Raw genomic sequence first — 19,891 nt, 5'->3', positions numbered from 1 at the left:
GGTCTGCCCAGCCCCACCTCGGTCGCCCACGGCTCTCTCTCCCCGGTTGGCCCGCAGCCCTTTCAAGCCGGTTCCTCCGGGTGGAGCGTGCTTGCCCTGGGCTAACTGGCCGCGAGATGCTGTCCCCGCAGACCCGTCTAGCCCCAGTGTCCCTTCACCTTCTCCGCAGCCTCTCCTGCTTGGTGAAGCGCGTGGCGGAACCCGAGGCTAGGACCTCCGCGCCCAGGATTTTACTCGGACTCCAGCACGTGGTGGAGCGGGGGGGTGGCGGCCAGAGTACAGGCTGCGGGAGTCTCGGTGGCACTGGAGAGGGTCGTTTCGGGGCCCACGACTACCTTCGCTGAGGGCGAGTCCTGCGGCCTGAGCCCGCTGACCCCGGCTGGAGGCCCGCACGCCATCCCCCCTCCCACCAACTCAGCCCGGGCGCGCAGACTCACACCCCTTCCCGGGGAAGCAAATGGTCCCTTCCAGGCGGGTGGCCATGTTGCTCTAATAAAGCGGGAGGGGCGGCGGCGTGGGGGGAGCAGATGCCGCTGGCTTCGAGCGGGAGCCGGGTGCTGGCAGAGCGCAGCCGCGAGGGAGGCGCGGGGGAGGCGAGCCGGAGCCCGAGCCCGAGCCCGAGCGGGAGCAGCAGCCAGTGTTGGCGGAGAGCACCCGGGCGCAGCTGGAGTCGGAGCCGCAGCCGCGATGGCCGTGGCCGTGGGGAGACCGTCTGTGAGTGCTGGGGCCTCACCACCCTTGCCCGCGGCTCTCGCGGCACTGGGTGGTCCCCGCTTTCAGGCGGGTGCCGGGGGGGGGGGGAATACCGGGGCCCGGGCGGGGGCTCCGGATGGTGGCGGCTGTGGGTGTGTGCGTGAGATTGGGCGCGCGTCTGGAGCTGAGGGGAGGGCTAGGAGACTAGAGGCTGGGCTACTACGTGATGCAACAGTGTATCGCCTCATCGCGCCCGGGTTCCGGAGATGTGGGAGAGAAAGGACCCCTTCCCTCTTTTCCCTTTAAAGGGTTTCCTTTCAGGCACGGCATTTCTCGGCTGCCTCCCTCTCGGCGTGCACACCTTTTCTCTCGTGACAGTCGAGAGAGGCACCGAGTGCGGGGGTTTCCTCCTGACTCCCCCTCGCCGAGGGGCGACCAGGGCATGGGAATTGTTCCCCGAAGCGCGCTGTCACACGGCCATAGAAGCGGATCAGAAATGAAAGGCTGGGATTTCCGTGGTGGCTTCCCCATCGTGAGAGCCGGGACACCCCCAGGCACCCACCCGGCTGACCTGGCCCTGCCCAGGATGTGGACAAAAGCCCTAGCCACACACACAAAGTTTTCACAAGGCCCCCTTGTCGTGGTGGGTGGAAGTATTAAATGCTCCGAGGTTAGAAGACCGGGGGCGGCGAACCGAGGAGGCGCGGACGCGAGGAAGAGGAAGGTTAGGGCGGGCGAGTGGAGAACCCGGTGCCCCGCGGCTCGGGGCGAGCGAAGGACCGAGGGTGCGCTCCCGCCCCAAATTCAGAGCCGGGCAGGGGCAGCGCCTGGTGGGGTGCAAGACTCAGCTCGCGATTCAGAGCCGGACTTTGAGGGTGCGGTCTCAGTCGGTGCTCCGCATCCTAGGGTGAAAGGCAGTGGGGGGGTGGGGGGAGGGACGGCGGCGGCCCTTCCTTTTTTATTGAAAGGAGCAGAGCCGGGTGGGAAAGGCGGAGTCCTCCTTCCTTCTCTTTCCCCGTTTCTTTGTCGATGTTCGAAGTCCACTTTCGCACCACCGGTTTTGGGGCGCGCCTCGAGCGAGGTTTTTCCCGCTCTGCCTCCTTCCTTTTCTCCTCTCCCTCCCACAACTGTGTGGCCGCAGGTGGTGGCTTGAGAGGTCTTGTGGTTCCACACGAGAGACTTTCAGACGTACTGGCAGCTCCGAAGCCCCAGGAATGCAAGGCTGTGCTCGGACTCCAAGCTCTTCCTCGAACTCCTCTCCAGATACACGCGCCTTTTGCTGCCCCCGCCCCCACCCCGCCCCGGGAACTTCGCGGGGTCCTTCTGCGTGCTTTAACTCGGTTTGGTGGTTTGGCTGCAGGCGTGTTTTCAAAGACGTTCTCCACTGTCACAATGTGTTGTGGTCCTATTGAAGTGTAACTGGGTTTTTTGGGCATTTTATACTCTAATATTTAATGACCTGACGCTTAAGAATCAGGTTTCCTCTTGCACACAAATTGTGCCCTTGATAATTAGTGGTCCTGGATTATTGTTACTGAGGGAATTTACATAGTCTCTGTGTTAATCCCTTTATTTTTCTGGTGGGGGAAATTGAGGTACAGAGAGGTCAAGTTTGTCTGGTTAAATTACCCCCTTCTCTCTCACCGTCCCCACGCTGTACTTACTTCCAGGGCACATATTTCCATAACTAAAATAACTGATAACTGCTTGAGATAATTGGAGAGTGTCTAGGAATGCAAATTTGGGGGGGGGGTGCTGTTCAGTAACACCTATTGCTGGTGCATTCTTGAGGCTTGGGGGAGGTGGAAGAAATAATTTGCTGCACATTTTCTATAAATTAGTTAGTTCATATATGTCAGTTAAATAGGAACAGTATGTGGATTTGAGATTTAGTTGTGTGGCCATAATCATATCCAACACCAGGTCTGCCAACCAGATGTGAGCTTAATCCCACAGAATTCTTCTCTAAGACCTCTTATTCAAATAATAGAGGAGATTCCAAAAAGAGTATGTGTACAGAGGAGGTAACTGCTTTCTCTGCACATTCCCCGTTGTCACTGGAATTAAGATTAAATTGCAGTTTAAAAACAAGACTTTTTTTTTTTTTTGGACTGAGCTGTGGTCTGGGTGATCAAAAGTTGACTACAAAGTTGAAAAGTCTTTTCATACATTTCCAACGAATTGTTGAATTGTTTTACTTTGTTCATTCAGTTCTTGCCTTAAGTGTGGTGCCTATAGTCGTACCTTCAAAACAACCCTCGTGAATACAGATTTATCCAAACCCAGCTCCAAGGGATCAACACTACATCCTTCATCTTAGAATTCTCTGCCCCTTCTGTTCCTTTATCTATTCTCTGATTTGAACAAATGAAAGGAAGGGTGTGTTGAGAGAAAAGAACCACTCCAAAGTTGATCTATGTATGAATGGAGTTTCCCTAGTTACTCCTTTAGAATTTAGACTTTTTAAAAAAGTTGTTTAGGGAAACATGAATAGATCTCCTTTCCCTACAAACTGCCTCTCCCATCCAGATTGAAGGAAAGTTCAGTTAGAATAATTTGCTCTCAATGTTAGGCATTCTTGAACTTGAATGTCTTTGTGTGATATCCTAGGTAAATATGAGATTTTACTGGGGAAAAACCTTGTATAGCAGATGCACTATTTTCTGTCTTATGAATTGGTTGTATTCAGTTATAACCATTTAAACCTTAAGGCTGAATTAAGATGTTTCTTAAGTTGATTTGTTGGCTGGAAAACAAAAGTTTGAGTTTAGTGTGATACTGTTTATTTTTGTTCTAATCTCGACCCCAAGTGTCTCCATTTTCTCTTGGATGGTGTTGGTGCTTGGCTCTGAGAAGACCCTAAAGCACATCTGTTTCAGAATATAACTAATGATTAATGAGAGCATTTCTCCCTTAGGGATGTGTCCACATTTTGGGTGAGTTAGTATTTTTGCATCCAAGTCCCAGGACAGCTATTATCTTTCTTTTAAACAGAACATGGTAATTTACTCTACCTGGGAATCAGGCTTTATGTAGCTGATCCACTCTCTCTTAAGGTGTGGTGTTCAAGTTATATAGCCTAGGAGTTGAAAGGAACTTTAAGAGATTATTCAGTTCAGCCTTCTTCCCAATGCAAAAATATTTCTTACTTTATCCCTAACAGATGGTATGTATTTAAACTTTTGCAGCGATGGAGATTTCGCATGATATCCTTCAAGAAACCTATTTAATTATTCTTGTATCTGTGGAGCCAAAAGAAATGGAAAAACCAAGTTCATTCACTCATTTAAAAGTATTTACCGAGTACCTCCTATGTGCCAGGTACTGTTCTGGGAGCCAGGGTTACATCAGTGGACAAGAGAGACCTTCTCTTTTTACCTGGAGCTTTTATTTTCTGAGAGATTTAGTGTCTATGCGTAGTGAAGTGATGAACTTCAGTGAGTATGGAGTATGTAAGCCATTTAGGGAGAAAGGAAATTATGTGCCTGTTGCTGAGTCAACACTTATGATGCAGGTAAAGATCTTGTCTGGGAATCATTAGAGACGGTTCCTGAAGATATGGTCTGTTTTCAGCAGGAGGAGGGTGAGGACTGACAATGAAACGTTATTTTCCCATGTTACAAAATTGCCATTTCTAAGACTTGATGCTGTGGTCCTTGCATGAAGGATTCTGGCTCTTTTGTACCTGGCAAAAGCTTAATGGAGCTGAAAAAGGTCTGCGGGATGGCTATCTAAATGATAAAGGGACTGTCATCTAGGGGGAGGTCTTTAAAAATTAAAATTCTGTCAGTGGTATAAATTATACACACTGAGACTCTATAAGCAATTATTAAGGAATGCTGGAAGTGTTTGAGGTATAGTAATCTGTCCTTTTCAAATCTTTGAAAGCTATAGTTTTTTTTTTTTTATGCTTTAAAATATCTTCCTTAAAAATGAAGTGTTTACATTGCAATGAAAAACAGACCTGTGGAAATTGATTAAAAGAACAAAACTACCCATACCCCACCATCCTGATGTAAGAGTTATTAGATTGTTAGCACGTTTTCATCAACTTTGTGAGATTTACACAAGTAAGCTTAACCCATCTCCTAAAAACTGTGACATAGAAACCAAACTGTGTGTCTGCTAAACCCTGTCTTTTTGGACACCCATATAATTGACACCGATGCTTAGTGCTTTCAAAGGGGCCACCCTCTGTCTGTGTCCAGACAAAGGAGCGAATGATTTGGATGTCCTACTTTGATTGATTGCCAGAAGGCCTAGTATTTATATCCACTGATGATGCCACAGCTGATAATGATCTTTGGGTTTAGACTTCCTGTGGGGCAGGGTATAGAGTTTTCTAAGCCAGTGTTTCTCTTTATAGGACCTTAAACTTGACTGGGGGTGGGGTGGGTATGGGCTGCTCTTGGATTTTATAATTTATTGAAAACTCTTTCATAGTGCTAGCTAGACCTGTTTCAACTGGGGTCAGTGAAGTGAACCATTATTTAAACAAAGACCCAGCAGATCCAAAGCTTCTATCCTGTTCCCTAAGGAGATCTACTTTACAATATAATTGATACCTGCTTTGTGGTGGTTGTTTTTTAAATCCAGATTGACAGAAAACTCCCTCCCAACTAAGCAGTACTGCCTCTGACCCACTCAGGCCTGCTGGCAACCTATCAATGCAACCACTGTGGAACATGAAAACCAATATTTGGGCTGAGGTGATAGAGACAGGCTTCTAAAAATAATTTGCTGGGTGATATGAAATCAAATTTGTGTCCTCTCAGGCCTGGTCTCAGGTAGAAATCAGGAGTCTTTACCCTCATGCCAGAACCAAGGCATTATAGACACCTTTTTAAGGATCCATGCCACTGAGTGTGAGTGTCTTGCTCAAGGCAAAGGATGCAGGAACTTGACCTATGTGGTTGCATTTTGTCCACCTGCTGAACTGTGACCGTGTGGGATTGAGTGTGATATTTTGTGGGAGGGGCAGGCTGAGATGAAGAGGTTGATCAGGCTTCATGTTCCAAAAAGAATGTCTTTGGTATCCAACAAGCAGAAGCTTTGTTCATGCCCCCCTCCTTTTTTTTTGCATTTTAAAAATTGTCGTGAAAAAATACACAGCATAAAGCATAAGCCTCTGAAAAGAATAGAGTATGGCAGCTGAAAGCTGGGGAAGCAAAGCTGAGATGTTCCTGATTGAGGGGCTTGTGCCAAAGCTGGACTCTGAGGAGGTGAAAGGGAAGATGCTCGAGGATGTGATCTCCTCCATATGGAACTTCCTCAGCTATGTGGCCCTGCTGCAAGTCACATCTTTTAGCCTAAAGAAATTGGAAAGCATGTGAAGATGGGCATCACATGTGAATGCATGATATGAGGAGCCCAGTTACAATTTCTACTCCTATCTGCAAATGAATTGGCCCAGAAAGATGTGAGGGACTCTTTGATTGAATGGATATAAAAATTCTACTTGTTAAGAACAAGTTTGGCTCTGGTAACTGACCTTCATAGCTATAATTTAAAACTACTTGAGAAGTAAAGATATTTTGTAGTGATAGTACACCCATATACCTGTGACATTCAGCCTGTGTGAATCTTGAAATAATAGTAAGTAATGTCAAACTCCATTTTCTAACAAGTATTAATTATAAGGGAATTATGTCTCCAAAAAAAATTGTGTGTGTGTGTGTATACACATACCTGTTTTGATAATTAAGTAACATTACTTTGGGATGAATTTATGATTTTCTTCATAAGTTTTTTCTTATAGAAGAAGTAATACAGATAGCTTAGAAATTGAAAAACAAAACAACCCACAACAACCTAAACACATCAATAGCCATTCTTAGTTTCCTAATCCGTCTGCTTCATCAGATATTTCTTTCATACTTTCTCTGAGCAGATGCTGAAGTTACAATGTTGAGTATTTGAGATGCCATCCCTGCTGCTCTCTAAAAATTTCTCTGAAGGATGGGTAAGGAAGCAAAAGGATGAGTAAGGAAAATGAGGTGGAAAAGTGTACTAAGCCAAGGGAATAGCTCCTGCAAAGCTCTGGGTGTGAGACAGCCTTTTGAGGAAATCCACCTATGACGTCACTGTTCAGGGTGGGGTAGAGAAAATAGATGTGGGTCTAGGCAGGTGGGAGGAGACCAGATAATGCAGTGTATTCTTTAAGACATGTGCATATTTTCTACACAGTTTTAAAGATATTTTATATCCTACCCACCCTGGGCCCCAACTTAAGATATCTCAGATTCTTGGAATTGGTTGATAGAAGACCTTGAAAGTCTGCAGAGTATTGAATTCTTCAGGATTCAGTAGAATAGAGGGGAGATGAGAAAGGATAGAGGAGTTGATTCCTTTCATGACCAGATCGCATCCTTAAGAATAGAGGAAGTGAAGACAGAGGAAACACACAAAGAGGAGGAGGGATCCAGTGACAACATCCCCAGTATAGGTCTTCCTCTGTTTAGTCTTCTGTATTGAGGCCTTCCTCAAGATGTAGAACTACAAAGTCTTGTTTTCTTAAACATTGAAGCAAGTGAGTCCTAAAGGGTGGAAGAATGGTAGGACCCCTTCTATCTTGGACTACAAGTGTCCAACAGTGTTCTCCATAAAAAAATATTAAAAAAAAAAAACCGTAGGATTCTATGAAAGTAGGAGTAAAGTCTATTAAAAGCTATGGTTTTCTGAAGACTTAACACCTTTTCATTCACTTCATCCTTTTGTGTATTGTTTTCATGTCAATATAAATTTTGTGAGTATCATTAAGGGTGCCTATTACATTTACTCAGACCTACTGTTGAAAGGAAAAGGCTTAACCAAAACCATCTGTGAACAGGAAGCTGTTCAGCATCCTGATTTTTAATTTTTTTTAAAGATGAAAGAAATTGATGACACAAATGGAAAGATATACCATGCTCATGGATTGGAAGAATTAATATTGTGAAAATGTCCATACTACCCAAAGCAATCTATAGATTCAATGCAATCCCTAGAAAAGTGCCAATAGTATTTTTCATGGAACTAGAACAAATAATCCTAAAAGTTGTATGGAATCACAAAAGACTTCAAATAGGGCAATCTTGAGAAAGTACAAAGCTGTAGGTATCACAATCCCAGATTTCAAGATGCACTTCGAACTTATGGTAATTAAAATAAAAGGTACTGACACAGAAATAGACACATAGATCAATGGAACAGGATAGAGAGCCCAGAAATAAACCCATACTTATGTGGCCAAGTAATCTATTGCAAAGGAGGCAAGAATATACAATAGGGTAATGAAAGTTTCCTCAATAAATGGTGCTGGGAAAACCAGACAGCTACATGCAAAAGGATGAAACTGGACCATTTTCTTACACTATACACAAAAATAAACTCAAAAGGGATTAAGGACATAAATGTGAGACTTCAAACCATAAAACTCTTTAAAGGAAGTAGTAATCTCTTGGACATTGACCTTAGCAACATTTTTCTAAATATGTCTCTTGAGACAAAGGAAACAAAGCAAAAGTAAACTATTGGGACTATGCCAAAATAAAAAGCTTTTGCACAGCAAAGGAAACCATCAACCAAACTAAAAGGCAACCTACTGAATGGCACAAGATACTTGCAAATGAAATAGCTAATAAGGGGTTAATATCCAAAATATATAAAGAACTTTCACAACTCAACACACTCCCCAAAAAATCAATTACAAAATGAGAAGAGGACCTGAATAGGCATTTTTCCAAGGAAGACATGCAGATGGCCAACAGACATATGAAAAGATGCTCAACATCATTAATCATAAGGAAATGCAAATCAAAACCACAATGAGATATCACCTTACACCTGTCAGTACCAAAACAATAAGAAATAACAAGTGTTAGCAAGGATATAGAGAAAAGGGAACCTTCATGCACTGTTGGTGGGAATGTAATTGGCACAACCATTGTGGAAAACAGTATGGAGGTTCCTCAAAAAATTAAAAATAGAAATACTATATGATCCTGTAATTCCACTATTGGGTATTTACCTAAAGAAAATACAGACAGTACTTCAAAAAGATACATGCACCTTTATGTTATTGCAGTAGCCAAGATATGGAAACAACCTAAGTATCCATTGATAAATGGATAAAGAAGTTGTGTGTGTGTGTGTGTGTGTGTGTGTGTGTGTGTGTGTACACACACACAGTGGAGTATTAGTCAGCCATAAAAAAGATCTTGCTATTTGTGACAACATGGATGGACCTAGAGGGTATTATGCTAAGTGAAATAAGTCAGAGAAAGATAATACTATATGATTTCACTTAGGTGGAATCTTAAAAACAAGGTGAATGAACAAACAAGATGCCAAACATAATCATAAATACAGAGAACAAACTGATGGTTGCCAGAGGGGAAGGGGTTGGGGGATGGGCAAAATAGGTGAAGGAGATGAAGAGAATACAAACTTCCAGTTATAGAGTGAATGGGTCACAGGAATGAGACTTTCGGCATGGGGTATATAGCCAATAATATTGTAATGGTGTTGTGTGGTGACAGATGGTAATTGCACTTATGGTGAGCATAGCTTAATGTATGGAGTTGTTGAATCACTATGTTGTGCACCTGAAACTAATGTAGCATTGTATATTAACTATAATTAAGTTAAAAAAAAGCCAAAAACCTCTGTGCACAGCAAGCCTTCTTGGCATCTTGATTTTTAAATTTTATTTGAATTGTCAAGATAATTATCTCACTTTATCCTTACAAAATTCCCAAGAAGTAACATAGACAAGGAAACTGAGGAACAAAGAAACTAACACCTAATGTGTACAGCCAGTTACTGGGAGCACTAGGCTTTAGAACCAAGGCTCTTAGACCAATATACATATAGACCTACAATTTGTGTTGGTCTGTTAGACTAACTTATGCTACAATTTGTGTCGGTCTGTTAGACTAACTTATGCTGAAGTAACGCATTTGTCCCAAATTTTGGTGGCTTACACAACAAAGGTTTATTTCTTAACCACAATCTTTGATTCATCCTCCGAGATCTCCATGCTGTTCTGACCCCAGGATCCAGGTCCTCTATCTGGACCTTGCCAGTCTGGTGGCAGAGGAAAAAGATATACTGACCCCTGAACTATCAAGCTCTTACCATGGGTCACTTCTACATGAATTTCATTGGCTAAAGTAAATTTTCACTCCTAAATTCAGCAAGATGGCGATGGATAATCCTTCTGCAGAGTGGCTCTGCCAGTCAATTGACCAAGACTTGAGGGCCCTGGAATGAGGATTTAATTCCCCATCCTGGGCTGGGGTGGGGGTGGTTATTTTGAATAGTAACAGTTCACCATACTGTCCTAGTCAGGGAATCTACAATGGAGCCAAGGGTCCTAGTCAGGGAATCTGCTACGGAGCCAAGAGTCCTCATTATTTTTGAAAAGTCTTTCCCGGTCTGTAATGATTTTTCCCACTCTCTCTGTCCTGTTCTGATTCTAGTTGGACATGGTAGAATGCTGAGGAATAGTGTGTGTGTGTGTGTGTGTGTGTGTGTGTGTGTGTGTGTGTGTGTGTGTTAAGCAGCCAGAATGAATTGAAGGCAGAGGATGTGATTATTCCTATTGTTCACTCACCGTGAGTTTGCAGTAGCATCCTAACTAAGTAAGGGATGGGTGGTGACCTTCTGAAAGACCTTCTGTGCTGTTCTCTGGTGGCCCCAACTCTGGGACTGTACTCTCTGGGAAATGGTTTTGAGGCCATTAGGACTTCCAGCTGCTTAACAGAATTATTTCCCTTGGGATGCTTCCAAATCTGTCCTTTCCCAGCCCATCTGTTCCTAAATGCAGATGCATCAGATGGCACCCTTCTCTTTCTTGCTTTGTTTTCTCTCACTGAGAGGCAGTAGTACTATATTACATTTGGATTATGAACATAGGCTCTGCAGTCAGACTGCTTGGGTTCTAGGGTATCGGCTCTGCCATTTAACCATCTCTGTGATCTTAGGCAAGTTACATACCTTGTGTACATCTCATGCGTCAGCTATAAAATAATGTACCTTGCTCAAAGATTTGTAGGATTAAATAAGTTAAGACATACAAAATGCTTTCAGTGATGTGTGAAACATTCATCCTCAATAAAAAGGAAATAAATATGGAACTAATAATGACTTTATACCAAAGACTGGGCTCCAGCCAGAACTGCCAACCCACCGCACCCCACCCCAGCAGGAAGTGAGCATTTGCCCCTTCTCTCACACACCTAAAATGCAGTCTTCCCTTTTTCTAATCAGAGCACACCTCTGAGGCATAGATCCAATATACTGTCTCCTCGAAGCCTTGACTCGCCATCCAAGTTTTGGTAATTTTTTTGTCTCTGAATTCCTGCAGCAGTGATTGCCTGCAACGCAATAGTGTTCTGGAGTCTCCACCCCAACCCTCACCACTCCTTTCTTCAAGACCCTATTTAAAATAAATAGGAATGGGGTACCTGGGTGGCTCAGTTGGTTGGGCATCTGACTTCAGCTCAGGTCATGATCTCGTGGTTTGTGGGTTGAGGCCCTGTGTCCAGCTCTAGGCTGATAGCTCAGAGCCTGGAGCCTGTTTTGGATTGTGTGTCTCCCTCTCTTTCTGCTTCTCGCCTGGTTGTGTTCTCTTTCTCTCAAAAATAAATATACATACATACATACATACATACATACATACATAAACAGGAATGATCAAATATAGTTGTGAATGTTTTTAAAAAAATCTCTCAGGGGTGCCTGGGTGGCTCAGTCAGTGCAGCACCTGACTTTCGCTCATGTCATGATCTCCCGGTTGGTGGGTTAGAGCCCGATGTGGGGGCTCTGTGCTGTCAGCTCAGAGCCTGGAGCCATGATTCAGATTCTGTGTCTCCCTCTCCTTTTGCTCCTCCCCCACTCACTCTCTGTCTCTGTCTCTGAAAAATAAACATTAAAACATTAAAAGAAAAAATAAATCTCTCATTACCACAAACATATGTTCTGCTAGCCTTGACCACATTCATGTATTCTTAGCCTTACTTCCAGATTTGCAGGGAGAGACTGTGTTGTGCACCCCCCCCCCCCCCCCCCCCCGCCGCCTTCCCCCCTGGTTAATAAACATGTGACTGAATGAACAAAATTGATCCTTTGGATAAGACTTGTGCCAGCCTGCTTCCTCTCAGTCCACCTTTATGTAATTCATGCTGTTGCTGTGTGCGTTTCAGGCAGGTGTAGACCTCATATCTATAGCTTTCTCCCCCAGGCTTCTCTGCTGTAGCCACCTGGGCTCTGCTTCACTATTTTGACCTATGTACACATCTGGCTGTCCAAGGGCGTTTCCATCCCATGGGCCAACACTTGCCTGGTGGGGGATGGAATCTGGTGGACAAATACTTCTCTCTTTTGTCACTAACTTTGGACAATTCTGAGGCACAATATATATGGCTCCTCAGAGGGTCCCACATGGGCCCTAGCCTCAGCCCACAGTGTGATTAGCTCCATATACATATGTTTAGGATGACTGTGCCTCCTTCCCGGTTTCATACTTCTTGGTCCCCACTCCTGTTCCTTTGGATCATTTCCCCAAAGAGCTTTATGCGTGCGAGCCCTAGTCTCAGGCCTCTGCATTTTGATGAAAACACCTTGTTTCCTGGTTTGGGACTCTTGTACCTTATGCAAATGAGGGAGTGTGAGTGTTACTTGGTAACATACCAAATTCCTCTAGAATTAAAAAAAAATACGCTGAGAACAAACTGATATTTCTTTAATCAGTGTTTTACTATTTATTGGAGGGTAGACTTCAAACTATTAAGAGCTATGCTCAGAAAAGAAGAAAACTGGATGCATCATCTAATCTTTTCTATAATTTTCATTTCTACTTCATTGGAGAGGAACCCACAGTCTCTCAGGATGGAAGTACTTGTCTCTGAATGTATAGTGCTTACTTTGTTCTGTGGTTAATGTACCCATTTCAAGTCAGTTACATATTTTATAATCTAGAAACTAGATACAGAATGTATGGGGGAAAACGTTTTTGATACATGAACTGTGAACTTGGGCCAAAGCTTAAAACTGTTTTTGAGAAAGAAATTTTGTGGCCTATACTGCATAGATTGGAAGAATGAGGTAAAAATTTTTGAGGCAACTTCTTGGTGAGCTAATGTTCAGCAATTTTATGGGCCCAGATTAACTTAAGTATCTGCCTGAAAGTTCTTCAACTCATCAGTTATTCACATCATCTCTTCACTTTGAGCCTATCCCATAGGCAGTTTCTGATAATGTAGGGGACATCCTTGGAAATACCACAAGCCAAACAGATTCATTCTCCAGTTTTCCCCAAATTTCTTACCTTTGCTTTCACTCTGAGGTTGGTTTTGACTTTTTTGGGGGGTGGGCGATATAGGTCTGTACCTCTGCCTTTTGGAATGACTTGATTGTTTATTATATCCGTCTTTGTTTTCAAAGCCTTTTCCAATCCTTTGTTTTTTATTCCAAAATAAAGGGAGTGGGAGGAGAAAACTTAAATTGGATACTGAAATGTATTATTTCTCAAATTAAAACTGGAATTATTTTTCAGATTTTTTTTTTTTTGTCTTTAAACATACATTTGGAATGTTGCTAATTTGCACATTGCCTTTGCCATTGAACTCCTTGCACCCACTACAGTGGTGTCCTAATTGAAATTGTACAGTTCCACACATTTTTCTTGTTGATTCGCTTTCATTGGGTAAACATTGATCTTTACAGTTTTCTTATGAGGTAGTCTGAGTAGACACTGTTCTTGAACCCAAGCTCTTCAGCTCCTATTTGATGGATCAGGACTCAGACTTGCCATGGTAAATAAGTTAAAGTCTTCTAACTACTGGTTATACCTTCTTTCCAAATGGAGGTACAACCCTAGTCTGCAGAATAATGCTGTCAGAACTTTTTGCAATGATGGAAATGTTCTATTACTGCATTCTTCAGTATGTATTCACTAGCCATATGTACCTATCGAACACTTGAAATGGGGCTAGTGCAACCATAGAATTAGATTTTTTTTTATCTTGTTTAATTATAATTAATTTGCATTTAAATTTAAATAGCCACATGTGGCTAGTGGCTACCATGTTGAACAGTGAACTTTACGAGTATTGTCTAGGGGCACCTGGGCGACTCAGTCTGTTAAGCGTTCAACTTTACTGCAGGTCATGATGTTGTGGTTCATGGGTTTGAGTCCCACGTTGGACTCTATGCTGACAGCTCAGAGCATGGAGACTGCTTCGGATTCTTGTCTCCCTTTCTCTATGCCCCTCCCCTGCTTGTGGTCTCTCTCCCTCTCCAAAATAAATAAACATTTAAAAAAATAAAAAATTTAAAAATTTTAAAACAAGGGACGCCTGGGTGGCTCAGTAGTTTAAGCATCTGACTTTGGCTCAGGTCATGATCTCATGGTTCGTGAGTTCAAGCCCCGTTATCAGGCTCTGTGCTGACAGCTCAGAGCCTGGAGCCTGCTTCAGATTGTCTCCCTCTCTCTCTCTGCCCCTCCCCCACTCATACTCTGTCTCTTTCTCTCTCTCTCTCAAAAATAAATAAAGATTAAAAAATTAAAAAAAATTTAAAACAAGAAGTATGGTCTAGAAGTATTTATAATCTGATATTTCTTTCTCATATTTTAGAAAACTTTGTTAAGAAAAATTCCAAACATTACACAAGAGAGAAGGTATACTCAACCCTTCTATCCTATCACCTAGGCCATTCTTATGTCATCTCTTACCCCTTCTCTCTAACCTCCTCTCTCCTCATCCCGACCCCCCAAATTGTTTGTTTTTTCAAGTTTATTTATTTTGAGAGAGAGAGAGCAGGGGAAGGACAGAGAGAAAGGGAGACAGAGAATCCCAAGCAGGCTCCACACTGTCAGCACAGAGCTCTATGTGGGGCTGGATCTTACAAACTGTGAAATCATGACTGGAGCCCAAATCAAGTCTGATGCTTATCTGACTGAACCACCCAGGCGCCCTTGTTTGTTTTTCAAGGTTTTATTTTTTAAGTAATTTCTATACCCATCTTGGGGCTTCGACATACAAACCTGAGATCAAGAGTCACATGCTGTACCAACTGAGCCAGCCAGGCACCCCAAGTTTGTTTTTTAAAAACTATTATCATTATTATTATTATGTAATCTCCACATCCAACATGGAGCTCAAATTTGTAACCCTGAGATCAGGAGTCATATGCTCTTGCTCCAGCCAGTCAGCGTCCGTCCCCCCCCCCCCCCGCCCCCCCATGCCCCTAGTTATTTTGGAGTAAATCCCAGGCTCAGTCTGATCTCATTTAGTTTTAAGAGCTATGCTGGTGACCTGGGGGTAGGAGGAACATGGCATCAGGAAGAGGTATTCAGGGATCTTCAAAGTGAATTTGTGATTTAAAACAAAAGGCAAAAAAATGTCAAGTGTATGGATGGTAAAAGTTATAGTTTGTCAAAGATAGGTACTGAGTATATAGATGAGTGATATTCTGTGTGGTTGAGATATTTCATCATCACCATCATTGTAATGAATGGCCAGGCATGAGTGCATGGATGGAACAGTTACTGCCCCAAGCTTGATTACATGTGCTTTTCTTGAGCTTTGGGTTCATGGATAATTTCATCATTTAAACATTCATATGCAGCGTTTATCATTGAACCTTATTGAATGCCAACAGTGCAATAGAATCATAGGATTTTTAAAGGTGGAAAGCAAGCTGAGGATCATTTGGCTTTAGCCCAATCTCCTCAGAATGTTTATTTCCAGAGAGGAGTAGCTTGTTCTGAGCTCCCTTTGAGTGGCCCAGCACTTGGTCTGTCACCCTGGCCTGATCAGCTGACTGGCTGAGGTAAAACTGTAGCATTAAGTCACGCTTACCTACTTTTTAAAACGGCAGACTCTTAGGGCCTCTTTTAGAGCAGACATGTTTTTTCTAAGTCTATTTGAGGTATTATAGATACTCTTTTGGAGAGAAATGTTTGTGTAAATGACATAAAATTTTCTCTTATGGGTTGAGAATTTATGCCTGTTACTGGTGTATGTTATTATAGGAAATGCCTGTTTATTTTCTGTATTTCTGTTTATAAAAGAAACTCTTGTAGCAAGCACGTTTTGATCATGTGGACACATTGAAGGAAATAGTGCTTGCATCATTGATATTTAAAAGTGCTTTTCTTCCTTCACAACGTAAAGCAAGAATTGTTACTGTGCTTTTGTAGTTGAATTTAGGAGCTAATAATGATTTTCTTCCTTATGATATTGTGCAGAATATGTATATTCTAAATTTGGAACTTAGGATTTAAGAGGAAGAATTTGTGATGGTAAAGGATCTTGTATCATCAGAAATGTGCCCAGGCCTTGGCTCAGCTGTTTTATTGATGGAAAAAGATGCTATGTTTCAGAATAAGAGCTATTAAAAATTTCAGCAACATTCTGAACAACTGCAAGCTTACTGTTGCAACAGGATGCCATTCCTTTTCCATAGTTAACTCTCCAGGAGTTGTTCCCCCAGCTTCTGTTAACCACATTCCTGGGAGAGAAGGAAGAGCTATGTCTAATCTCAGCATCTACATTGCAGCTTCGTCCAGTTTGCTTTTATTGCATGGTTCCTGGAGAAAGCGAATAGTTGGTTAATACCCTATGTGTTGATGTTACTGTGACTCAGGATTTATGCCATTTTTTTGCAAATACTCCAGTGAAATGGGCTTTCTTATCTCTACTTGACAAGAAATATTTGAATCCACATTAGGGCTAAGAACACGACTTAGGGAGATGTTTTGTCAAATCACACGCACTGTCCTTTTTCATGCAGGGTAAAAACAAGTAACTAGTAAGGCTTGTAAAATGACCATGACCTGACTGGGAAATACAGCAACTATTTTCAGCAAAGAGGGTGAAATATTAGTATGAGTAGCAGATTTTTCTTATTATATTAAGTTCACAGATTTAGAAAAAAAACGAAATTTAAACCCAGCAATAACGCATCTTGAAAAAGAAGATAAATTCATGTAATCTAGGTCTCAATTAATGCTTACACTTTATTACAGTTAGAAGAGTGCTGAACTTGATGTAGCCATCACATTAATAAAAAATAGAAGTTTGCCTTATGTATTCTCTTTAAAATAGTTAATGAACAGTGGTTTATCACAGCTTTGATAGGCCTCAGTTTGGTTCTGGATTGAATTATTTATGGCGTGGTAAAATAGTAAGGGAGAGATATAAATAAACCATTTTTGACCAGCTTCATTATTTGGCTTATTGATGAGAGGGAAAAAAAGTACCGAAAAGGACAACTCTCAGATTCTTCAGTTAAATGTTGTAAATGGGCCAACGTGTGCTGCCTCTTAGCTCTACCTGGCTAAATGAGGTCCTCAGTGGTGCCATAGTGTTCAGTTTTTCAAAAGAACACGGACATTTAGAGTTTGAGGTGAAATCTCCCCATCTGAAAATGTTGGCAGTTAAGTCAAATATTTTTAAAATACTGTGTGGGCCACGTAAACATGTTCGTGGGCTGAGACTGCCAGCCAGCAATCTGATTTCCATTGAAGATAATTCATTTATATTTTCTTGTATTTGAATAAAGAAGCCATTAACTTTTGGGGGGGTGTCTTTTTAAATGCTTCCAGATTTGAATAAGTAAAGCATTTTTTCTAGAAAAGGTGCTTGTTTTTAAAACAGAAGTGAAGCAATTACTTGAAGGCAGTAAGGAAAATGGTTTCCTTAACAGGGTATCTCCCAGCAGGTTTGAGCTGTAGGAGATCAGATTGGGAGGAGCAGGACCTCGTACAGTGTGTCTAGGGCCCACAACGAGAGAGCAGGGGGGACTCGAGTGTTGGTGTCCAGTGCCAACGTCCCTCTGCAAAAACGTGTGCTATATATAGTGAACGGGGTTGGATTTTTTTTTTCTTTTTGGTTTAGGTCCAATGACGGTTAATGGCTGTTCCTTACAGGCTGTGAAATTATTTATGAGTTTGGCAGTAGGATGATGTGAAATGCAAGTGGAGATAGGTAGAATAGGGTCTGTTACCAAATCCCAATAAATTGTTAGTGCTGGAGCCAGGACAGACTTCAGAGGTCACCCAATCCAGGGCCTTCCTTTGAGATGAGGAAACTGAGGCCTGGGGAGTTGGGCTGAGGCTGAAAGTTCTCATTAACTCTTTCCTGTCCAGCAGGAACCCAACCCTTCCTTTCTTTTCCTCTCTTCTTCCTGCCTATAGGAAAATGTGTCTTCCAGGATTTATTTGTGGCAATTAGACAGTCTTTCAGAAAAACAAAGAAGTCAGATGTTTAGTAAACAGAATAGGTAGAAAAGATCTTCCTAGGCAGTAGATTTAGTTTGTCCTTGTTAGAACTTTTTTTTTTTTTTTTTAAACAGAGAGAAACAGTGAGTGTGTGCCAGTTGGGGTGGGGCAGAGAGAGGGAGAGAGAGAATCCCAAGCAGGCTCTACACTGACAGACATCAACAGGGGGCTTGATCTCTGGAACCATGAGATCATGACCTGAGCCAAAATCAAGAGTCAGACACTTAACTGCCTGAGCCACCCAGGCGCCCCAAAACATTTTTATTGTTAAAATTTCTGGTGCCGTTTTTGTGTCAGTTTTTGTACGCTTCTTTCCAAAAGCCTACCTTTCCATACTATTTTTAGAAAGCAAAAACCAGTTAGGTACTCAACAGGAAAATGTGGCAATTTATTACCTTTCTGCAGTTTCCTAGTGGTGGGTTGAACCACATGAAATAGTTGATTTCAGTTGTTTCAACTACAAAAATGGTAGTGTCATATGCTTCAAGACAGTAGCTTGAGCAAAAGGGTGATGAGTATTGGGGTAGCTTCCTGTTCTTCTAAAGGCGTGGTTGACATTTTACATGGTCATCGACCATTCAGCCCTTCTCATGTTATCCTGCTCAAACATTGTTATACTAGAGCATTTTTTTACTGAGAAATGTGGTATTGAAAGCTCTGTGTGCATATGTGGAACAGTCTTTCCCCCACGTGCTATGTTTGGCTTGAAAAGCCTCCCTTCGCCTGGAAGAAAAGACGACCAAGCCAAAGTCAGATGCTGGATTTGTTTCTGATTTTTCAGGCCAACAGAAGTCAGTTGAAATGAGAATGATTTTCATTTTGTCTTGGTCAACAGCACAATACTTTGGTATGCAGTTATATTAATATTACACCCCGAGTTGAGTTTCTGAGACTCTTGAAAACATTGCCCTGTTACTGAAATTGAAGCCTAATTGTGATTTGGTGGTGGAGGAGTGGGGGGAGCAAATGGACCCACAGAAAGAAATGTCATAAACTTTAGACCTTTTCTTCTACTAGTTTTCTGAATTGAATCCACTGAACATTGGCTTTCTCAAAACAACTTTTGTAAAAGACGTGGCATTTTAGTATTTTGGGGATTACAGAACTAAGTATAAAATAAGAGACATGGGAACTTAACTCTGATAGGGGAAAATTTATTTGAAGGATATTATGACCTCTGAATCATATTTGAGACCACTGACAAAATGAAATATATCTTTTGACTTTAGGCATCAAGGGAATTAATATTTAATATATGCTCATTTTTCTTAATAAATTAGAAAACAGAAATCCAACCTAAACCCAGTCAATTGGAGAAAGCCAAACTCTACAAAATTCATGGTTCATAAAGATCTTAGTGCCCCACAGCTGAATAAATACAGCTAAAGAGCCATCACAAACAGCCACTTGGAAATGCGATTTTTCTGTACTACTTTGAACTGGAGGGTTAGTTAGAAATTCACTTCTGACATTTCAGGCCCCTTTTGACTATTACTTTAAATTCGAGTGCTTTACTCTAGTTCTTGAAAAGAACTACAGAACTAAACTTTAGAACTAAAGGGCCTTTTTATTGGGGTGAAGGTTTTCTGAAGGAAAAAAGTGTCGGACAGGCTGAGTCTGTTTTCCTCCCTCTTAATTTATTTCTGCAAAAATACCCTTCCCTACTGTTCTCTTCAGGATGAAGGCTCACCTCCCCAGGATGGTATGCTGGTCTTTCCATGATTTGATGCCTTTCTTTTCATAATCCTCAATTGGTTCCTGCAGTTCCTTGCAGGGCCCTGGGCACCATACGTCCCCTTTTTTCACACTCTGTCTTGCACCTCATGTAAATGCCTTTCTCCTAGCCTCTTCCCACCCTCTGTAGCTCCTCATCCTTCAAGACTTTCCAGGCCCCTCTGCTTTCCCTTCACCCAGGCAGAGTTTGGAAGA

General features: G+C 42.3%; 2 protein-coding genes across 5 annotated transcripts in view; both read left to right on the top strand.

The window, feature by feature from the left end:
- The first annotated feature begins 497 nt into the window (after window positions 1–497).
- The window catches only part of SEPTIN11 (septin 11), a 94,805-nt gene continuing 75,411 nt past the window's right edge, over window positions 498–19,891 (top strand). For all 4 annotated transcript variants that reach the window (XM_006931045.4, XM_006931044.4, XM_011281732.3 and 1 more), the window contains exon 1: window positions 498–714. In XM_006931045.4, the coding sequence (XP_006931107.1) occupies window positions 688–714 (27 nt within the window). In that variant the 5' untranslated portion in view covers window positions 498–687. The remainder of the gene's footprint in view (window positions 715–19,891) is intronic.
- LOC109499104 (mitochondrial import receptor subunit TOM5 homolog) lies at window positions 5,830–7,557 on the top strand. Its single transcript, XM_045056182.1, has one exon. It carries the CDS (start codon window positions 5,838–5,840, stop codon window positions 6,024–6,026), a length of 189 nt encoding a protein of 62 aa, XP_044912117.1. The 5' UTR covers window positions 5,830–5,837; the 3' UTR covers window positions 6,027–7,557.

This window comes from Felis catus, chromosome B1 (assembly GCF_018350175.1).
Source record: "Felis catus isolate Fca126 chromosome B1, F.catus_Fca126_mat1.0, whole genome shotgun sequence".
Lineage (NCBI taxonomy): Eukaryota > Metazoa > Chordata > Mammalia > Carnivora > Felidae > Felis > Felis catus.
This window is presented reverse-complemented; position numbering and strand designations above follow the sequence as displayed.

Coding starts and splice junctions, on each gene's coding strand:
- LOC109499104 (XM_045056182.1), top strand. CDS start 5,838: ATGGCAGCTGAAAGCTGGGGAAGCAAAGCTGAGATGTTCCTGATTGAG.